Source organism: Schistocerca piceifrons, chromosome 4 (genome assembly GCF_021461385.2).
Source record: "Schistocerca piceifrons isolate TAMUIC-IGC-003096 chromosome 4, iqSchPice1.1, whole genome shotgun sequence".
NCBI classification, from domain to species: Eukaryota; Metazoa; Arthropoda; class Insecta; order Orthoptera; family Acrididae; genus Schistocerca; species Schistocerca piceifrons.
The window spans coordinates 360,675,408-360,698,203 of record NC_060141.1 but is presented as its reverse complement, the minus strand read 5'-3'; the positions used below and the strand labels follow the sequence as shown (position 1 = coordinate 360,698,203).

At 43.2% G+C, this 22,796-nt stretch overlaps 1 protein-coding gene across 1 annotated transcript in view; it reads left to right on the top strand.

Moving 5' to 3' along the window:
• LOC124795346 (kynurenine 3-monooxygenase-like) overlaps positions 1-22,796 on the top strand; it is a 180,318-nt gene that overhangs the window by 68,991 nt on the left and 88,531 nt on the right. The window contains exon 3 of the mRNA XM_047259336.1: positions 16,174-16,373. Within this exon, the coding sequence (XP_047115292.1) occupies positions 16,174-16,373 (200 nt within the window). The remainder of the gene's footprint in view (positions 1-16,173; positions 16,374-22,796) is intronic.

The following is a 22,796-nucleotide window of genomic DNA, read 5'->3' as shown; positions in this document are numbered from 1 at the left end:
TTGGGCCAGTTAAGAAATTGGATCGTATGAGAGAATCAGATTCTGAATTTTCTACCAGCCGTCGATGGGATCTAATACTTCAATGTTACTGCCAATTTTGTATGATGAAATGTTCCTTGCTAATTACCTCTGTCTTAATTCATATTTTAGAGATTATCACTCCTCAGCTTCTTCTATATGTTGCCAATACATCCATATTTCTAAGGACATTATCAACAGATGCCACATCACGTGATCACAGATTTATGAACATTCACCTAGGTCAGAACTATAATGTGTTCGATGGTGCAGATATTTCAAACATATTCAGAAAAGTTTTTCTTGTTGATATTTGAGGTAGAGTTAGAATATTGTACACATATGTCCACTGTTCGGGAGAACATAGCTGGAGAGTGTATTTCATCTGTGTAAAGAGATACGGCTCAGGTTTTTAGTATCAGGTTCCAAGACCGTTCACCGGGAGTTTCCCAAGACATGGAATGCAGCCAGACCTCTCAGCAACGTAATCACTTCCAACAAAATCGAGAGATGCTTTCGTTAAGCAAATGCAAAAATAGGTTTAACATCATGTTAAAATTTAGGCTACAGCATTAAATCTGTAATGGTAGGACCAAGTTTCGGGATTCAGGCGTGTATAAAATTAAGTACAATGACTGCTGTACACGGTACATAGGGCAGACCGGAAGGAGTTTTCAAATTTTATTTCAGGAGCACCATATACTCGCAAAACAAAACTGCGTTTGGGACACATATGGCAGAATTAAAGGCACTATCATGAACATAGATCGCTTCATGGATATGTTACAAAGATCCTAAAAGGGACGTTTACTAAACATCTCGCAAGAATCCGAAAATTAGAGTCACAAAAAACAAACTCCGGAACAGAAAAAAGGGAATAATGTAAGTTAAACTTGGAAGAAAGAGAGAGAGAGCGTGCAAAATGACTGCTTAGATTTTGCTGACGATTTAGCAATCTCAGTAGAGAGCCTACACGATACAACGAAATAAAAAAAATAAACTGGAAATTTGTGGTAAGGTCTTAGGGGACCAAACTGCTGAGGTCATCGGTCCCTAAGCGTACATACAACTTAATCTAACTTAGACTAACTTACGATATGCACAACACACACACCCATGCCCGAGGGAGGACTCGAACTTCCTACGGGGGAAGCCGCACGAATCGTGACAAGGCGCCCCTAGACAGCGCGGCTACCCCGCGCGGCGATGTAACGAAACAGATTCTCCGAGAAGTAGAAGAAAAACTGGATTACAAATCTGTTTTGAAAAATCCGTAACATGACCAACATTAAGGGTGCACAAGCTGGACAAAGCAGTTAACATAAACAGCGCCAGAAAAATGGAAATAGCATTCCATTTAACGACAATCACGTACAGGAGTTGGACAAAAATACGAAAACACCGCAAGAAAAGCATGCTTGATCATAAATGCAGATGCAAGCCAAGCCAGCAGGATCCGCTGTTGTATTTTACTATGAACAGCACCTGTGTAGTGTCTTCAGTACGTTGCGAGTGTCAGCCGTGGCCAGAGCAGTGTTTTGTGTAGTTGCGAATGCATTACATTGGAGTTACGTGAACTCGAATGTGGGAAAGTTGTTGGTGCTGGAATGGTGGTGCTTCCGTAACCAAGGCAGCCGAAGTGACTGGTGTTTCAAAGAGCCCCATATGGAAGATTTATACCATATACGGGGAAAGCGGAAAAGCATCATCCAGCAAATCACAACGTGGACAAAAGTGTGTGTTAAATGATAGTGACAGACTGTCACTGAAGAGGATTTTGAGACCAATAACAGGATGACAGCTGCAAAAGTCACTGCAGAACTGAATGTTTCGCTCGCGAACCCTATCAGCATCAGAACACGAATGGAGCTCCATAAGCAGGGAACTGGAGGGCGAGATGGAATTCTAATACCACTCCTCAGTGATGCAAGGCCGGTAGCAGGAAAATGTGGTGCCAAAGCCATATTTCCTGGATTATGGACCAATGAAAGAATGTCATTTGGTCAGATGAGTCTTCTTCCACACTGTCCCCAATTTCTGGTCGAGTTTACGTCCCAACAGTGAAACATGGAGGAGGTTCTCTGATAATTTTGGGAGCCGTATCGTGATACTCCAGGAGGCCCATTGTTACCTCGCAAGTTCGCATTGTTGCCAAGGATTATGTGACCATTTTGGCGGATATGGTCCAAACCATTGCACAATATTTTTTCCCTAGCGCTGATCCTGTGTTTCAAGACGACAGGACCCCTGTCCGCACAGCTTGCATCGTCCAGGACTGGTTTTGTAAGCATGAGGATGAACTTTTATGTCTTCCCCGGCCACCACAGTCACCAGATCTCAGTATTACTGAGCCTTTGTGGTCTACTTTGGAAAGAAGGGTGCGTGGTCAGTATCCGTCTCCATCATCGTTACCTGAACTTGCGTTGTTTTGCAGTAAGAATGGTATGAAAAAGCACTCCGTCTGAAGGCCACAAGTGTGCCGTCGGGACCATCCGACCGCCGTGTCATCCTCAGCTGAGGATGCGGATTGGAGGGGCGTGTGGTCAGCACACCGCTCTCCCGGTCGTTATGATGGTTGTCTCTGACCGGAGTCGCTACTATTCGGTCGAGTAGCTCCTCAATTGGCATCAAGAGGCCGAGTGCACCATGAAAAATGGCAACAGTGCATGACGGCCTGGATGGTCACCCATCCAAGCGCCGGCCACGCCCAACAGCGCTTAACTTCGGTGATCTGACAGGAACCGGTGTATCCACTGCGGCAAGGCCGTTGCCAAGAATGCTACAAGGTTCCCTTGAAAACCATACAGGACCTGTATTTATCCCTTCCAATATGACTGGAAGCTGTTTTGAATGGTGACGGTTTCCCTGCACCGTTTTAGAGATGATGAGGAGTTGTTTTTTGATGTTTCCATATTTTCATCCACCCCCTGTACAATAAAATATCCTTACCTGTTAGTACAAAATTGAAGCATTACAAAGGGATGATTCAAACAGGGAGTCTTCATGCCTCAGAAAGCATCGCCATAAACGCAGTCAAGCAGTTAAATAACTTGGTAAAGAAAGAAGCAAGAACAATTTACAAAATTTTTGGTTCAAAATATCAAAGCTGTATTTAGAAGCTGAGAAACAACAAGAAGGTGTATGGAAAATCTGAATATAGATACGTCGAGAAACCGGTACACTACATTCTCTGGCCATTTGAAAAGAATGGATAACAAGAACCTGACAAAATAATATTCAACTTCTTTGACAAAAATGCATAAACTCAATTTTCGTCTTTTACGGAAGTTAATCTACAGGAGTTGGGAAAACAGACAAAGACATAATAAACAGACATTAACTGCAAGAAAATACAAAAAAAGAGAGGAGCAGCACGATCAAAAGAAAGAAGAAAACAACAGACAGCCAGAATGAAGAAGTATTGGGAAGCCAAAAAACCGGACGAATGCGAGTGCGACTGGCGTTCCGAGGATTCAGTACACATTTAATTGTGTAGCCTATATAGATAGTTCATACAAAAAATTTTATGAGTGAGTTGGCGAGTATCAAAAAATGTGACAATTGGCCATATCTTTTGAGTGCCTTTACTTAGATGCTTATATTTCTTACTCCGCCAAGGGACCGTAGACCTTAGCATTTGACATAAATTTCAACTTGATACCTCTATCCGCTCTTGAATAAAAAAAGAGTAAAGAAAAGACGAACAGACGAACGGAACGGAGAAGTACTTGATACATAAGGGTTCCGTTTTTGCCGATTGAGGTTCGAACCCTAAAAAATAGGAAAAGAATATGATTTAAAGCATCTGCCTCACTTGGTCTTTAGTTGGCTAACTTCGAATAATAATAATCATAACAATAACAACAATAATAGCCAGCCGGGGTAGCCGAGCGGTTCTAGGCGCTCCAGTCCGGAACCACGAGGCTACTACGGTCCCAGGTTCGAATCCTGCCTCGGGCATGGATGCGTGTGATGTCCTTAGGTTAGCTAGGTTTAAGTAGTTCTAAGTTCTAGGGGACTGATGACCTCAGAAGTTAAGTCCCATAGTGCTCAGAGCCATTTGAATTTTTTTTCTTTGAACTTTTTCGATGTACTCATTCAGTCCTATCTGGTAAGGATCCCACACCGCGCAACACTATTCTAAAAGAGGACGGACAAGCGTAGTGTAGGCAGTCTCCTTAGTAGGTCTGTTGCATTTTCTAAGTGTCCTGCCAATAAAACACAGTCTTTGGTTAGCCTTCCCCACAACATTTTCTGTGTGTTCCTTCCAATTTATATTGTTCGTAATCGTAACACCTAGGTATTTAGTTGAATTTACGGCTTTTAGATTAGACTGATTTATCGTGTAATCGAAGTTTAACGCGTTCCTTTTAGCACTCATGTGGATGACCTCACACTTTTCGTTATTTAAGGCCAACTGCCACTTTTCGCACCATTCCGATATTTCTTCTAAATCGTTTTGCAGTTGGTTTTGATCTTCTGATGATTTTATTAGTCGATAAACGACAGCGTCATCTGCAAACAACCGAAGACGGTTGCTCAGATTGTCTCCAAAATCGTTTATACAGATAAGGAACAACAAAGGGCCTATAACACTACCTTGGGGAACGCCAGAAATCACTTCTGTTTTACTCGATGACTTTCCATCAATTACAACGAACTGTGACCTCTCTGACAGGAAATCACAGATCCAGTCACATAACTGAGATGATATTCCATAAGCACGCAATTTCACTACGAGCCGCTTGTTTGGTACAGTGTCAAAAGCCTTCCAGAAATCCAGAAATACGGAATCGATCTAAATCCCTTGTCAATAGCACTCAGCACTTCATTGTGTTTCACAAGAACGATGTTTTCTAAACCCATGTTGACTGTGTGTCAATAGACCGTTTTCTTCAAGGTAATTCATTATGTTCGAACACAATATATGCTCTAAAATCCTGCTGCATATCGACGTTAACGATATAGGCCGGTAATTTAGTGGATTACCCCTACTACCTTTCTTGAATATTGGTGTGACCTGCGCAGCTTTCCAGTCTTTGGGTACGGATCTTTCGTCGAGCGAACGGTTGTATATGATTGTTAAGTGTGGAGCTAATGCATCAGCATACTCCGAAAGGAACCTAATTGGTATACAGTCTGGACCAGAAGACTTGATTTATTAAGTGATTTGAGTTGCTTCACTACTCCGAGGATATTTACTTCCACGTTACTCATGTTGGCAGTTGTTCTCGATTTGAGTTCTGGAATATTTACTTTGTCTTCTTTTGTGAAGGCATTTCGGAAGGCTGTGTTTAGTAAATCTGCTTTGGGAGCACTGTCTTCGATAGTATCTGCATTGTTATCGTGCAAAGTAGGCATTGATTTTTTCTTGCCGCTAACATACTTCACATACGACCAGAATCGCTTTGGATTTTCTGCCAGGTTTCGAGACAAAGTTTCGTTGTGGAAACTGTTATAACCGTCTCGCATTGAAGTCCACGCTAAATTTCGAGCTTCTGTAAAAGGTCGCCAATCTTGGGGATTTTGCGTCTGTTTAAATTTGGCATGCTTGTTTCGTTGTTTCTGCAACAGTGTTCTAACCCGTTTTGTGTACCACGGAGGATCCGCCGCGTCGTTTGTTAATTTATTTGGTATAAATCTCTCAATCTCTGCCAATACTATTTCTTTGAATTTAATCCACATCTGGTCTACACTTATGTTATTAATTTGGAATGAGTGGGGATTGTCTCTCAAGTTTTCTTTGAACCTTTCAGCAACTGTATCATCTGAATCCGGAGGTCGGTAAAAGGATCCTTTTATTATTTTATTCCGGTTGCCAATAATGACCTGTGCCCATACTAACTCACAGGAAGTATCTATTTCAATTTCGCTACAAGTTAAACTACTTGTGACAGCAACAAACACGCCTCCGCCAACCGTATTTAGCCTATCCTTTCAGAACACCGTTAGGTTCTTCACAAAAATTTCGGCTGAGCTTATATCCGGCTTTAGCCAGCTTTCAGTGCCTATAACGATTTGAGCATCAGTGCTTTCTATTAGCGCTTGGAGCTCTGGTACTTTCCCAATACAGCTACGAAAATTTACAACTGTTATACCAATGGTTCCTGTATATACGTTTTTCCTGTGTTCAGCCTGCACCCTTTGTGACTGCAGCCCTTCTTGTGTTTTCTCGAGACCCTCTAACCTAAAAAACCGCCCAGTCCACGCCACACAGCCCCTGCTACCCGTGTAGCCGCCTCCTGCGTATAGTGGACACCTGACCTATTCATCGGAACCAGAAACCTAACCACCCTTTGGCGCAAGTCGAGGAATCTGCAGGCTACACGGTCGCAGAACCGTCTGAGCTTCTGATTCAGACCCTCCATTCGGCTCTGTACCAGAGGTCTGCAATCGGTCCTGTCGACTATGCTACAAATGGTCAGCTCTGCTTTCATCTTGCAAGCCAGACTGGCAGCCTTTACCACTTCTATTAGCCTCTCGAAACCAGAGAGAATCTCTTCTGATCCAAAGTGACACACATCATTGGTACCGACATGAGCCACCACCTGCAGTTGCTGCACCCTGTGCTCTTCATAGTATCCGGGAGGACCCTTTCCACATCTGGAATGACTCCTCCCGGTATGCACACAGAGTGCACATTTCTTATCCTTCTTGTCAGCCATGTCCCTAAGGGGCCCCATAACGCGCCTAATGTTGGAGCTCCCAACTACCAATAATCCCACCCTCTGTGATTGCCCGGATCTTGCAGGCTGAGTGGTTTCCTCTAAAACAAGACAGGTGACAGCATCTGGCTCAGCGACAGTGTCAGCCACAGACAGCACCTGGAACCTGTTTGTCAGACAAATCGGGGAGGCCTTATGTGCGGCCGCCTGGGAAGTCTTTCGCCACCTGCTTCGCCCTGGGGCGACCTCCCACTCTGGCTCAGCGACAGTGTCAGCCACAGACAGCACCTGGAACCTGCTTGTCAGGCAAATCGGGGAGGCCTTATGTGCGGCCGCCTGGGAAGTCTTTTGCCACCTGCTTCGCCCCGGGGCGACCTCCCACTCGACCACAGGTGAGGAGTCAGACTTAGTGCGAGCAGTTACTGGGTTGGCCACCAGTGAGGACCGATTGGAGGACTCTGACGTGCTGGACATCCGTTGGATCCCCACGGCCTGCCCACAACAGTTGTGCCCATCCACTGCAGCCTCAAGCTGTGTAACCGAAGCCATCACAGCCTGAAGTTGAGAGCGAAGCGTCACCAACTCGGTTCTCTTCCGCACACAACAATAGCAGTCCCTGCCCATACTAAAGACCATGGAAAACTAAAATATGCAGGTAAACGGACTATCGGCACATGCTGCGCAATTCTACTGTATATCCTGACGAAAACGCTCGAACCGTGTCTAGTAATACGCAGATATTCAAAAACCTAACTACCGAAGCAATCAGGTTGAACTAAATAATTTGACCCTGATTTGGAACTTGTAATATGTCACAAAATCTGTTTACTTTCTGACGCAAACGAAAACGCGAGAACTGTGGCTATTAGATGTTAAATTCACACGCAGAAACACAAGAAACTATACTATTAAAGCACACAGACGATATAATAAAAATTCTCTCCTGGTTAGGAACTCGTAAATGACAAATGCGGTTACTTATCTGTTGCTGCGTCCGTCGCGGTCGGCTACTGCCGCCTGACTAAACTGATAGTTGTCGCTTCTGGTTGGCCAAGGCGATAGTGACGGGACAGCGAGAACACGTGCGTTGGACTCGATCGGTAAATGGTTTGTGGGGCTCCTACGCGGCCCTCTTCCCAGTACACGACGACTGCACCGCTCAACTCGCAGCACGTCATGGGAGAAACGTCCGTCCCTAGTAGCTGAATGGTCAGCGCGACGGAATGTCATGCCTAACGGCCCGGGTTAGACTCCCGGCTGGGTCGGAGATTTTCTCCGCTCAGGGACTTGGTGTTGTGTTGTCCTTATCATCATCATTTCATCTACATCGACACGCAAGTCGCCGAAGTGGCGTCAACTCGAAAGACTTGCACCAGGCGAACAGTCTACCGGACAGGAGGCCCTGGCCACACGGCATTATGGGAGAAACGTGGCGGAGACGCCCCAACGGCTACACCATCTGCATGCTCTCTGCCGGACTAATAACATGTCTTTGTGATTCCGTGTACTTTTTTTTCCTTTTTCTCTGATCAGTCGCATGTTTTAATCATGGACACACTTGTCGATATCCTTATTGCTTTTAATACATTAAAACGTAAATAGTGTGCTTATCGTAATAACTGATTTTTATGTATTCTCGAGAAATATTTATTAATAAAGTCTGTAAGTTGAACGGCCTTACTAATAGGTTTTAACCTGACTGCAAAGCATTTATACGCAGCTCAGTCACATTAATGTGACCACCGCCTTTGTTCGACATCAACGTGCAGGAACCACTCACAGTCGGCAGGAGGCAGCACTAGCAGTGGAGGGTATATAAAGCGAATCGGATGGATGTAGGAAACAATGCTATTGTATCTAGTACCCAGGAGATAACCTATGTGGAAAAGTCAGATATCACACATTTATTCATAGTCTGACAACTGACTCAGTCTCAAGAACATGACGTAACTTCGTAACAATAGAAGCGTGGTTTAAGTACATTGGAGAATCACCAGAAATAGACTGCACAACATACGCCTTCTCCTTGCCTTAAAGTTAACTAAAAGAATACTCCTCTGAAAAGTAACTTGTAAATTTCGTTCCAAAACTCGGCGGTATTAGTCCCTTTAGAATATAAAGTTAAGTCTTGCTGAGAAGGAAGCGAAATCTTCGAAGTCTGACACAAAGTGAAAGTTGTGCGGATCAAACAGCGAAATGAAACTTTCTGCGAGATTAAAACTGTGTGGTGGACCGAGACTCGAACTCGGCCCTTCCTCTTCGTGGGAAAATGGTCCACCGGGTGAGCTACGCAAGCACGACTCACGAAGACTGAAACTTGGTGTGTATTTGAACTTACGCATCGAAGTTTAAAGTTTACTTTAGCGCCAGTTGTAAGTTGGCGGTTGATGTGGTCTCTGTTAGGGCTCTCGGTGGTGCAGACGTTCATTTTCCATTGTGTGTCAATCGTCGAGTCGAGATGGTGATAAAACTGCAATAAAAGTAATTTACCCTTATCTGTCTAACAGGTGCACTTCTGGCCCCAAATGACTTACGGGTCTTGCATTACATCATTGGTCTTTAAGGATGTCTAACCTTATGGTCTTTTTGTGGGTTTCTGCAACAGACTCGCCGGCCGGCGTGGTCGAGCGGTTCTAGGCGCTACAGTCTGGAACCGCGCGACCGCTACGATCGCAGGTTCGAATTCTGCCTCGGGTATGGCTGTGTTTCATGTCCTTAGGTTAGTTAGGTTTAAGTAGTTCTAAGTTCTAGGGGCTGATGACCTGAGAAGTTAAGTCCCATAGTGCTCAGAGCCATTTGAACCATTTTTGTAACAGACTCCGTCTAACAAGGAAACGTCACCAACTTGACCACATATCTTAAGGAGAAAGAAGCACGTTTGTAAGATATCAGCAATCTACCCCGCGGGAAAATTTGGAGCATAATTCTGGTAGTTCGCAGTTACACCTTCTGAAAGTACAGCGTTCAACTTTCGAGCGCACCAGACGTTTGCCGCTCGGCCCAACCCACTACAGCCACCTGATTCCTGAGCGTGAAGTACCATACAACAGAGTGAGTAAGTTGATGAATTATTGTTTTCACATTGTTAATATGCTCTGTTCACGTGTCAAATGGCGCAGTTTCTAATCTGTAGCTTGTGCCAGAGAGCCCTCTGCTTCAAACATTTTATGTTGCGATTCACAAGCACAGTTTAAATGAATGAAACTGATTAGTGTGTCACTAAAGAAGTAGCTGTGGTGCGTTATTTTCTTTGAAATTTAAAGTAACCATTGTCAACGTGAAGTACATTTGCAACAGATACGCTGATCTTCAACGAGATTGACACGATCAAATTGTAAATACAAATTACTTCTTTTCATAATAATTCTGCAGTCAGCTAGGCTAATCCAGTTTGATTTTGAGGCCTGTATCTAGCTGTAAAATGTTAATACAAGAATATCGAGAAAATGATTTTGAACATACACAAGGTGATTCAGCTGCACCTAGCAGATCGTTTAATGCAACCCGCAAGACGTCTGTATCAGGACCGGAATCCACACAGGTGGCAGCCATATAATCGATAAAACTTCTCTCTCAGATCTTTGGGAGACTGTTAGCAACCGGAATTATACTGTAAAAAATGAGAGGACTGATCATGAGATACATGGTAGTTTTGAACCAAAATATTCTTTACGTCTCCCAAACTTATCCAAATGTCTCCTATCTTTCTTTGTGTAATTAGCGGTGTAGTTACACACGTTTTGCATGACTCTGTAACCTCCGTTTATAATACTTACTCTTTTGTAAGGATGGTTGCTTATAAAGTTTGTTTCACCATCAGTAACAACGATATTAACAGGAGATAACAATTTTCTGGTATATAACATCTGAACCATTTACGGAAGACTAAGTACTATGAGTGGAATAAACTTACAGCGACATCCAAAACCTGTATGACTATACCGCGCTTATTACTCAAATAAAGATTGGGAGACACTTGGATAAATATGGCAGAAGTACGGTGTATCTTGATCCAAAAATACTGTGTAACTCATAGCCAAGTCTCACTTTTGTTCTTTACGGTATGATTAAGTTTGCTTACAGTCACTCAAAGCTCAGAGAGGGCACTTATATCGATTACGTAACTGTCGCCTGTTTGGATACCCTTTCTGTTGGAGACATATTGCGGGTTGCATAGATACCCTACCTGAAACAGATGTAGTGCGGGTTACATACTGTATATCGAATCGATAGGGGCAGCTGAATACATGATGTTGACATACTACATGCTCATATTACTTACTAGCTCTGGCGTAGAATAACGTGTTCTTGAATAAAATTTTATAGCCTCTTGGGCAAACGTGGCCTCCTCTCTCCGCCCCTTCTCTTTCTTTGCCTTCAACAGCCCGCGAATAGAAGGTGTCTGGTTGTCACTCCGTTGCGCAGTACTTCGCTCCCGGTCATTTGGCGGCTGCTGTGGCGCGGAGCGTGTTACGAACAACTGCTGCGCGCTGAAGTTTAAACGCTGCACTTTCAGAAGGTCATAATTCCGTACTGTCAGAATTATGGTCCAAATTTTCACCCTGTATCGTTAGCTGGGTCTGAGATCTAACATGTGTGCTTTTTTTCTCCTTAAAATATCGGGTCAAGTTGGTGAAGTTTCCTTGTAAGTGCCTCCCCTTCCAACACGTCGGGGTGAATTGCGATGTCGCTAGCAATAGCAGTGAATGAAGAACTCTGGACTTGCTCGCATGCCATGGAACGAACTGGATTATCATCTGGATATTTGTTGTGCGTTCTGTGCAGATTTCATTGTACATTTATGAAATGTAAATGAAAATTTTGATGCTAAAAGCAATTGTAAAAAGTGCCCCAAGGTGCATGTGCATTGTGCATGCATGTAAAATCGGAAAGTTCTTCTGAAAATAAAAGTTTTGGAGTCCTAAATGTTTGCTGGATTGAAAGTCACCGACACAAGTAGAACTAACTTCAGGCGTACCGCAGGGTGATGGCGTTCGGATCCTTGATCTGCGTGTTTTATATTAATAACCCGGCCAACAATATTAACAGCAACCTCAAGCTTTCCGCAAATCTGTAATGTGTGTGTGAAATCTTATGGGACTTAACTGCTAAGGTTATCAATCCCTAAGCTTACACACTACTTAACCTAAATTATCCTATGGGCAAACACACACATCCATGCCCGAGGGAGGACTCGAACCTCCGCCGGGACCAGCCGCACAGTCCATGACTGCAGCGCCTTAGACCGCTCGGCTAATCCCACGCGGCGTAATGAAGTGAGATCTGTAAAATGCTCCAAAAATATTGTCAGATCTGGATAAAATTTTAAAGTAGTGCAAAGATTGGCAACTTCTACATCTACCATTACATGGTTACTCTGCAAGTCATAATCAAGCGCCTGCAGAGGCCCCATTGAATCACCTTCAAGCTATCCGTGCGAGCTCTGATTTCTCTTATTTTATTATGATGATACTTTTTCCCTATACGGCGGGGAGGAGGGATACCAACAAAATATTTTCACTCCCTAAGGAGAATAAGGAGAAAGTTGGTTAAAATTTCTTGAGTAGACCCCACTGCAACGCAAAACGCCTTCGTTTTAACGATTGCCTCCCCAGCTTGGGGACCGTATCCGTGGCACTTTCTCCTCTATTTCCTGATAATACAAAACGAGCTGCCCTTCTTTGAACTTAATGAATGTCCTCCATCAGTCCTAAATGATGCAGATCCCAGACTACAGATCAATACTTCAGAAGAGGGCAGACAAGCGTAGTGTAACCAGTTTCTTTTGTGGCCCCTTTGCATTTTCTACGTATTCTGCCAATAAATCATAGTCTTTGGTTTGCTTTCCCCACAAAATTATCTATGTTAAGACTCCAACTTAAGTAATTCCTGACTGATATCCCTAAGTACTTAGTTGAATTTACAGCCTTTAGATTCATATGATTTATCGCGTAACCGAAATTCAGCAGATTCCTTTTAGTACTCATGTGGATGACTTCACAACTTTCATTATTTAAAATCAATCGCCGCTTTTCACACCATACACATATTTCGTCTAAATCATTTTGCAATTGGTTTTGATTCTATGATGACTTTACAAAACGGTAAATGACAGCATCATCTGCAACCAGTCTAACAGCGCAGCTCAGATTGTCTCCTAGATCGTTAATGTTGATCAATAATGGCTGAGGACTAAGAACACTTCCTTGGGAATCGCAAGGCATTACTTCTGTTTTAATCGATGACTTTCCGTCGGTTACTACGAACAGTGACTTTTCTGACAAGAAATCACGGATCCAGTCGTGCAGATGAGGTGGTAATCCGTCGACATGCAATTTGATTGGAAGTTGCTTGTGAAGAACAGTGTCAAGGGTCTTCTACATAACCAAAACTATGGAATCATTTTGACATCCCTTATCGGAGCATTCATTACTTCGTAAGAAGAAAGAGCTAGTCATGTTTCACAAGAACGATATTTTTTTGAATCCGGGTTGCCTATTTCTGAATTAATCGTTTTTTTTTTTTTCAAGGTAATTCATAATATTCAAACACAGTATGTGTTCCAAAATACTATTTCAAATCGACGTTTGTGATATTGGTCTGTAAATGAGCGGATCAGTCGTACAATCTTTCCTTTCTTGGGTACTGGTGTGACTTCTGCAAGTATCCAGTATACAAACACTGATATTTTGACGAGCGAGAGGTTGTACATGATTTTTAGGTATGGAGCCATTGTATCAGCATACTCTGAAAGGAACCTCAATGCTATATAATCTGGACCGGAGGCCTTTACTTTATTAAGTGATTTAAGCAATTTCGCTACACCGAGGATATCTGCTTCTAAGTTACTCATGCTGGCAGATGTTCTTGATTCGGTTTCTGGAATATTTACTTCTTCTTCTTCTTTGGTGGAGAATTTCGTACATCCGTGTTCGATAACTCTGGTTTAGTGGTTTAGTAGCACTGTCATCAGTAACTTCACTACTATTATCACGTTTTGAAGGTATTGATTCAGTCTTGCCACTGGTGTACTTTCCATACGAAAGGGTTTCGGCGTGAAAACTTAACTTACTTTAAATGTTCAAAATTATAAAATTGTGCATTTGACAAAATGAAGAAACATAGTATCCTCTGACTACAATATCTCTGAGTCACAATCGTAATCTGTCAACTCGTTTAAATATCTTGGAGTAACAGATTGTAGGGATATAAAATGGAATGATCACATAGGCTGAGTCGTAGGTAAAGCAGTCTAAGAGCGCAGCTCAGATTGTCTCCTAAATCCTTAATGTTGATCAATAATGGCTGAGGACTTAGAACACGAATTGGCAGCATATTGGCAAAAAAACAATCATGCCACGGATGAGGCTGCTTACAGATCACTTGTACGTGTTATCTTAGAATATTGCTTTAGTGTGAGTGACCCACACGAAACAGGACCAACAGACAATATTGGACTTAAGCAAAGAAGAACAGCACTTATGGACACAAGTCTGTCTCACTTACGGAAGTGCGACATACAAATCTTGAAAAACCCGAATTGACAGACTCTTGAACGTAGACACAGATTATCCTGCTAAAGCCTGCTTAAAAATTTACAAGAACCGTTACTAAATGAAGAATCTAGAGATATTTTGGGGTCCCCTAACTGACACTCCTATAAGGCCGGTGAAGACAAAATCGGACCAATCAGATTGTGCAGAGATCCTTTTAAGCAGTCATTCTTCCCGCACTTGAGACGGGTTGGGAATGATAAGAAACCCTAACATGTGGTACCATGTCAAGTACCTACTGCCATGCACGTCACGGAGGTCTGCAGAGTCCAATGTACATGTAGATGTGTTAAAATTTATTGCAGGTTTCTGTTTTCATTCATGTAGTAGATATAGTTTCTTGAAACACGTATCGAATACATCCAATGGATTATGTAAATGAAGGCTGCGACAGTTAAATGAAAAAATATATAAATCTGCGTTAGTTACAAAAATTTATTATATCTACTATGTGTTTCGATGGTTAATCATCATCATCAGGTGAAAGGTGTCTTCTCCATGGTTGTTAGGGAAAAGCACTGGTGAATTTGATTTTGTGCAGTGGCATGTAAGACAGCCAAAAGGTTATGTTGAGATTTGGACTATAATGGAGTGAATTAACCACAGAACTTACAGATATAATATAGCAAATGGATCGAAGATGTTAAAAATACCCACAGATTAAGTGAAGCAGTATTTGTGCCGCAGTCTGCCGCTGAAAATCTCAGTTGCTTCCCATTGATTTTATTCGATTTTGTTATTATATAGCAAAGATGTGTAACTAAAAGAGTGTTTTATGGTATATATATTTTGTAATAGTAGGAAGTGACAAATACTTTTTTCGTGGAAAATGGTTACGGATAAACAAAAAACAATTCTTTACTTCGTAAATTTTGAATTGCTTAAACTAAACCTCTCCCTCTCTCCCCATAGGGTGGGGTCTGAGAGAGGAATTAGAGTTTTACGACGAAACAAACAAAACTTATTCGAATCTGCGGAAAAAATTAATATTTATGTCAACAGTTGTAAAACTCTCAAACCCCACCCTATGGGGAAAGAGGGAGGGTTTTAGTTTTAGCGATTCAAAGTTTACGAAGTAAATAAGTATTTTTTATTCATCCGAAACCATTTTCTACGCAAAAATGAGAAAATGGATTTTCTTGAATTACAGCGCCAAATACCAAGAATCAAAACAAATGTTAAAGACAAAATGTACGTAGTTTTTTATGTAGAATCTGATTATGCAAAAAAATGGGGGTTCCCTTTTGAAATTTTAAAGTTGCTGGGGGGGCGGGCTAATTTTAGCACCAGCAGATGTCCCCCTCGAAAATAATCAACTTTGCATTCTACACATTTTTCCTTGTGAAGCTTATTTTTCGAGTTAATCTCGTTTGTCAACTTAAAATTTACACCCTATATATTAAGACAGATTTCAAAATCGGGTAAGGAAAGGTGAGAAAAATTTCGTTGGGAGAGGATGTGGAGGGTGTAGAAGTGTAATGTTGAGTGAATGTGGTGGGAGAGGTGCGGTGGACTACCATGATCTCAATGATCTAACTAGGGGGTGGGTAGTGTCGAGTTTATGGGTAATGTAGGATATTCGGAGGTGTTCAAGATGGATGAGCAGGCTTGGGAATTTTATAAGTTGGTAGAGGATGTGGGTGGGGAAGAGTAAGCGGATCCGAAAGGCAAAGTGGAGTGCATGTCATTCAAAGGCAATATAAAAGGAGGGTCAGCGGAAGTCCATGTCATAGTGGCATAGCAGAGAAGTGTCACCTCAGTACAGAATACAAGCGGTTGGTACTTTTGTTTGATTGTTTGTTTGTTTGCTTTTTTACTGTTTTCAGTGTTTTCTTTTCTTTCTCATTTCTTGTGAACACGGACTTATCTTTTTGAAACAGCTTGTGAGTTGTGTGAGGAGGTGCTAGCTGAGCTGGGAGGTGTGTGCCGTGTTGCAGACATCCGGCGGACGGAGCACGTGCGCGGCCGGACCATCAACCTGACGCTGTCGGCGCGCGGCCAGGCGGCGCTGCGGCGGCTGGGCCTGGAGCGCGCCCTCGTGGCCGAGCACGGCGTGGCGCTGCGAGGCCGCATGGTGCACCACGCCGCCGGCGCCGGCGCCCTCACCGCCGTGCCCTACGACCCCGTCGACAACCAGGCGCGTCCACATCACTCTAAGCCACCACACGCCCCACCTCTTCCCGCCCTGTGCATGCCTCATCACGTGGAGGCCGGATACTTACTACACACATCATTCTCCATAATGTACACACATCAACGAAAGTTTCTGATAACCGCTGTATTTCGAAATTCGTGGCACAGAAAACAAAAAGTAGCTGTCATGCATCCCTATATATTTCATTTGTGTCCAGATCACCAAATCAAAGAAACAAATACACTGACAGGGGAAAAAATTACACCACCAAGGTGAAATTGTGCGACATAAACGAAAGTTGCTTGGTGTGTTTCTGCAGGAGAGCTTCTGTAAAGTTTGGAAGGTAGGAGACGAGATACTGGCAGAAGTAAAGCTGTGGGTACCGGGCGTGAGTCGTGTTTCGGTAGCTCAGATGGTAGAGCACTTGCCCGCGAAAGGCAAAGGTCCCGAGTTCGAGTCTCGGTCGGGCACACAGTTTTAATCTGCCAGAAAGTTCTTTTATTACAAAACGGTTACCTCAAGGACAGCTCCGAGCCATACGATCTGTAGCATACATTCCGTTGACCCCAAACAATCACCATTTTCGAAGGTTCAGAGGTGTGTGAAATCTTATGGGACTTAACTGCTAAGTTCATCAGTCCCTAAGCTTACACACTACTTAACCTAAATTATCCTAAGGACAAACACACACACCCATGCCCGAGGGAGGACTCGAACCTCTGCCGGGATCAGCCGCACAGTCCATGACGTCAGCGCCCTAGACCGCTGGGCTAATCCCGTTCGGCACCATTTGCGACTTCAGTGGTGTCAAGCGAGAGCATATTGGAGGGGAGGGAGGAGGTCTGATGTGTTTTCTGATGAAAGCTAGTTCTCCCTCGGTGCCAGTGTTGTTAGTTAGGAGGAGGCAAGTTGAGTGTCTGCAACGAATTTGCCTGTGTGCTAGACACACTGGACCTACACATGCAGTTATAGTCTAGAGTCCGATTTCGTATGACACCAGGAGCACTCTCGTGGTTATCCCACTCGTTCTGTCTCGCAAATTTGTGCATCAGTCTGGTGATTCGACATGTTGTGCTGCCATTCATGAAAAACATTCCAAGGAGTGTTTTCGAAGAGGATGACGCTCCTCCACATACCGCTGTTGTAACCCAACACACTCTACAAAGTATCGAAATGATACGTTGGGCTTCTCGAGCACCATATCTGTCTCCAATGAGCACATATGGTACACCATCGAACAACAACTCCAGCATCATCCACACACGGCGTTAATCGTCCCTGTATTGATCGACTAACAGCAACATGCCCGGAACACCATCCCATCACAGCGTGCTCATCTGCCAGCTTGCATTCAACATTCTGATGGTTTCGCCGGTTGTTAATATACCTGCATTTCACATTTTCAATGGTTTATCTCGCACTTACTAATAATCTGTGATCTTGCAATGTTAATCACTTAATATGTTACCTAGATAAAACTATTCCCGACATTTCATTACTCTGCATTCATAACTTTTTGTGTTGCAATTTTTTTTCGTCGTTCTATTTGAATAACCCAAAATCGCCTTTTTCCCAAGGGGCGGAGCGGGGGTGGGAGGGGTATCCACTGCACTCCTGAGAAATGTCAGTACTTGGAGGAACGTGCCTTTGCTCGGATGCAAGCTGGAATCCATCGTGTCACACCATCGATGATATCATCAATCCAGCCTGGTAGAAATGTCCTACTCTTCAATGGCGAGTCTTGGAAAGCCGGGCAGATTACCTTGTTGTCAATGTCCGAAAACAGCTCATTTTAGTCGATCCCTTACATGTCTAATTGGGTTCACGTTCGGAGGAAACGCAGGCCACTCTATTCTGATGATTCTACTATTCTGAAGGAACATGTTCACGAGAACAGCACGACAACACCCAAGTTATCACCCTCAAGATGAAACTGTACCAAAACGTTGGCGTTGCGTCCCAGTATTCGTCGTAAAATCTCTTCTCTGTAACGCAGTACAGTGAAATTACCCTCAGCAAACAGGAGATGTGTACGGTGACCCATATAATGCCAGAATTAGAATTAGATAACAACCCAGTCTGCAGTTATATAAGAAACAAAGTTTTCTCATTCAGCAGTAAACAAAAACACTCTGAAGGTCACTTGCAACAGTGACCGGAACGTCGATAGTTTTACATATTGACAGTGTGGTCACAAACCCAGAAAAATTGTATTGGCTGTTCACAATATCATATTCACATATACGAGTACTCCATCAGAACACTGTAATATAATTTAGACGGTTGCTTTAAAAAGTTATTTGTCCTTGCTGCTGATGAAATATGGAAACTGCATTTAGCAAGTGAAATAACGTAGGGCGAGGTTTTCTTGTAGTCTTATCGACATCAGTGACACAAACAATAACTTTTAGTTGCAAAGTCAATTCTAATGATGCACCCAATATTTAATACTTGAAAAGAAAAACTAGTCTCTTGAAATCACGAACGAGGAATGAAACCAGTTTGATTTGGACAGCATTGATCGCTCTCTGTAAGTCTGCAAAGTATAAACTAAACACATCTATTTCCCTTGTGCGACCAAATATTTACAAATTAATATGCGCCTTTGAATACGTGCTAAAGCTTCCAGCAGTTCGTCGCGTCCAAGTTACTGCGCTGCTGGGTGTTTACCTCGCGGCTGGACCACCTTGCGCTGTTCAAATAACTTTCGGGAATGCAGCCGGGTGACGTCGTCGACAACTGGCGATATTTCGACAGGAGCACACACTGCCCTTTTCAAGACATAGCTGCAGCACGTAAGCGCTATGCAAGGGTATTTAAAATCTCGGTTTTCATTGAAACTCCGGAAAGATCTCTCTCTCTCTCTCTCTCTCTCTCTCTCTCTCTCTCTCTCTCTCTCGCACACACACACACACACACACACTGTACCCACCAGCGCCATCAGCCATCACAACACATCAAAGATTGCCGACGTCATTCGTTATCGATAGTGAAAATAATAATCAACGGGTGAAATAGCATTAACTATGTCCCTCTGTTTTTTGGCAAGGGAGAGAGCATGAATCCAAGCAGAATTTAAACAAAAACGACCTTATCTGTTTATAAGGCTACTGCTGATTTAATTACAATAGCTACACTTTCTCAATAGCTGGAAGTGCATGCCACAATCTGTGTTGTTATATTGCATAGGATAACCGATGCCAAGACTGTTCTGCAATGGCGGATTTACAGAGCTGTTATAAGCGTGTGTGCCGCTTATGCTTAGGACACCGGTCCTCTACAGTCCTGAGAATCTGACAAATATATGACATGCCAAAACTGCAAGGAATACGGTAGACACCTGCCTTACGCAAACCAAGATAATACTTTACGGAACCTAAAAGGACCCTGATCTTAGTGGTCGAAAAACACACTTCACATCATATTTCCGCAAAATACGACCAGTCCTGTTTGAAATGTTCCATGCGTAAGGCAAAAAGGCTGTAAACTTTAGTGTCACCTCGGTATTATCATTCAGCCGGTGCACAGTTGATCGATAGTGCTTCGCACGTCTGGTCTGTCTTTCACTATAACCATTCTGACGAAAGATAACTTCGAGACGGGCTAATTCTGCTGAGAAACTCTCAAGGTTCGAGATTACATAGGGCCTGTTAACCGAGGTACGAAGTACCCCTTCACGTTTAGCGGGATGGTGATATGAATCAGTGTGAATAGGCTTCCTATAAACGGCGTGTCCCAACGTACCATCAACCTCCCTCCAAACCAACATATCAAGGAAGGGATGACAGCCATCCTTTTCCACCTCCATCGGCAAACAAATATTCCGATGGATTTAACTCAGGTGTTGTAAAAAGTCGTTATCTTTCCTGAGTTTGTATGCAAATCGAGGTTTTAAATTCCTTTGCAGAGAGCTTACTTGATGCAGTTATGCGTTGGACATGGCAGGGAGCGCTCCTGTCGAAATATTGCCAGTTGTCGACGACGTCGCCCGGCTGCAAGCCCGTAAGTTGTTTGAACAGTGTATACGCCAGGAGAAACAGATCTTTTAACTTGCGCTGATTTCTTCATTCGTTCCTAATTATAACTGGAGTAAAAATTGCGCTCCTCCGGATTATTTGTTTCTCCAATTCATTCAAACTATCAGCGCATTTCCTCTTGTCACACCGGTCGAACTTTCACTCCACAAATTTACGATCCTGAATACGTACGTTGCCACCGCACATCAGGCTATTGTTAGAACACAAATACAAAACAAAACCGTTTCACTCTGTAACACCACACAAAGCGACTTTTATTTCTCACTTGCAGAAATTAATGCCGCAGCACAACAGTTTAAGGTGACCACACATGTAACTGCAAGGCTGACGAGCATGTATGCTCAAGAACTTTCTGCAAACGTATTCCATTGTTCTGTATGGTAATTTTCGGGAATCAATCGGGCAGTTCCAGCTGCTGAAAGGCTGATCTTTTATCAGTTATGCAGTCTTGAAATAGCATAACGACACGCGAAATGGTTCAAATGGCTCTAAGCACTATGGGACTTAACATCTGAAGTCATCAGTCCCCTAGACTTTCAGACGTCTTGTGGATGCGAATTTGCAGTCCAAGTGTGCTTGTCGTGTACCGCCGTTAACATCGAGACATCGGCTCAAAAATGGTTCAAATGGCTCTAAGCACTATGGAAAATAGTCCCCTAGACTTAGAACTACTTAAACCTAACTAACCTAAGGACATCACACACATCCATGCCCGAGCCAGGATTCAAACCTGCGACCGTAGCAGCACCGCGGTTCCGGACTGAAGCGCCTAGAACCGCTCGGCCACAGCGGCCGGCTAACGACGCAAGAATAATGGAGCGTGTGTACCGAAAATGTGCATGCTAGCACAACCAAACTTCAGTTGTGAGGTAATCTTCGAAGGGGTCCTACGTCGAGCGACATGAAGCAAATCAGTTGTCAGTTGCTGGAATAGCTTTATACGAGCAGAGTAAATGAAATCCAGTCTGGCTTCAGAAACCGTAAATCGAAAGCCTATTACTTTTAACGAAATACAAACCAATTGAAGCTGTCACAGGCAGACATGTTGTAATAAAAACACAAATTCTTCCAGATCTATAGGAGGGAAAAATGGAAAGTATTTGTTAATTTGGTGCAGGAACAAATGAGGTTCATAAGTTAACAATGTTTGCGATTCCATAGCCCAATCGGCTAGCAAGAAATTTTTAATCAATGGTGCAATGATTGATAGGGAGATTCAAATATGTTTCTATATTGATCCTGAATTGATTACACAAATCGTGTGGATATATCTTCACCTCACAAAGCAATTTAATGTGAGAATAAGTTTTTTGTTTCATTACCGAGTCTTTACACCACACATCATTTTTTCTCATTTTTTTACGCACAACGACGAAGCCGGACAAAACGAGCAAACTAATGCTTGAACAAGCAGGCTTGTAGTGAGTGAAGGCGAAGGGGATTTGTCCATGCTTGCAAAAATCCTCGCACATGCATGCTTGTCGATCTTGTAGTTAGATTCTGTGACGATGTTACAGACTTTTAGCGACGGAGACGGGTAAATTTGTCAGTTTAAGCTAAGGGACCCCTTTTTGGAAGAAAGCGAGTCGAAAGTTATAACCAGAAATCGTTCTAATGCCTCTGACAGTGGACATTTTCTACTGCAAGCTCCTTGCTTTTCATATTTTGGAACGAGGTATTATGGACCAAAACAAGGAAAAAATATTCAGTAAACATAGGCTGTAAAGAGCATACCTTAAGAGCTATGAGCACTTGTTCAGAGTAACAGATGTGTTTCACAGCAGCAACAACAATAACGGTATATGTATTCCACTTTCAGATATATAAGAACCATTTTCGCTTATAACTTTCGACTCAGTTGTTGCCCGACCAGGATCCATTACGTAAAAGTAGTACGTTTCCCTCTCTCCACCATCCGTGAAATTTTGGAACATCATCACGGAATCATCCTGTATGTTAGACACTGAGCAATGCTAAATCCTACAACATGCGGCCCCATACCACTCAGCTGTTGGTCGTCAAGTATCGCCTCAATTTACAGTCTTCCCATCGCATATCAGACATGCTCTAATGGTGATAGATCAAGGGACAGGCACGCCAGTAAAGGATCCGCGCTTACCTCGAGGCGTATTTGGTATTAGCTGGAACGGGGAGTCTTGGTTGGCTGGTTGGTTGATTTGGGGAAGGGGACCAAACAGCGAGGTTATCGGTCCCATCGGACTGGGGAAGGAAGTCGGAATGCCCTTTCAACAGAACCATCCCGGCATTTGCCTGAGGCGTTTTAGGGAAATCACGGAAAACCTAAATCAGAATGTCCAGACCCAGGTTTGAACCGTCGTCCTCCCAAATACGAGTCCAGCGTGCTAACCACTTCGCGAATTCACTCGGT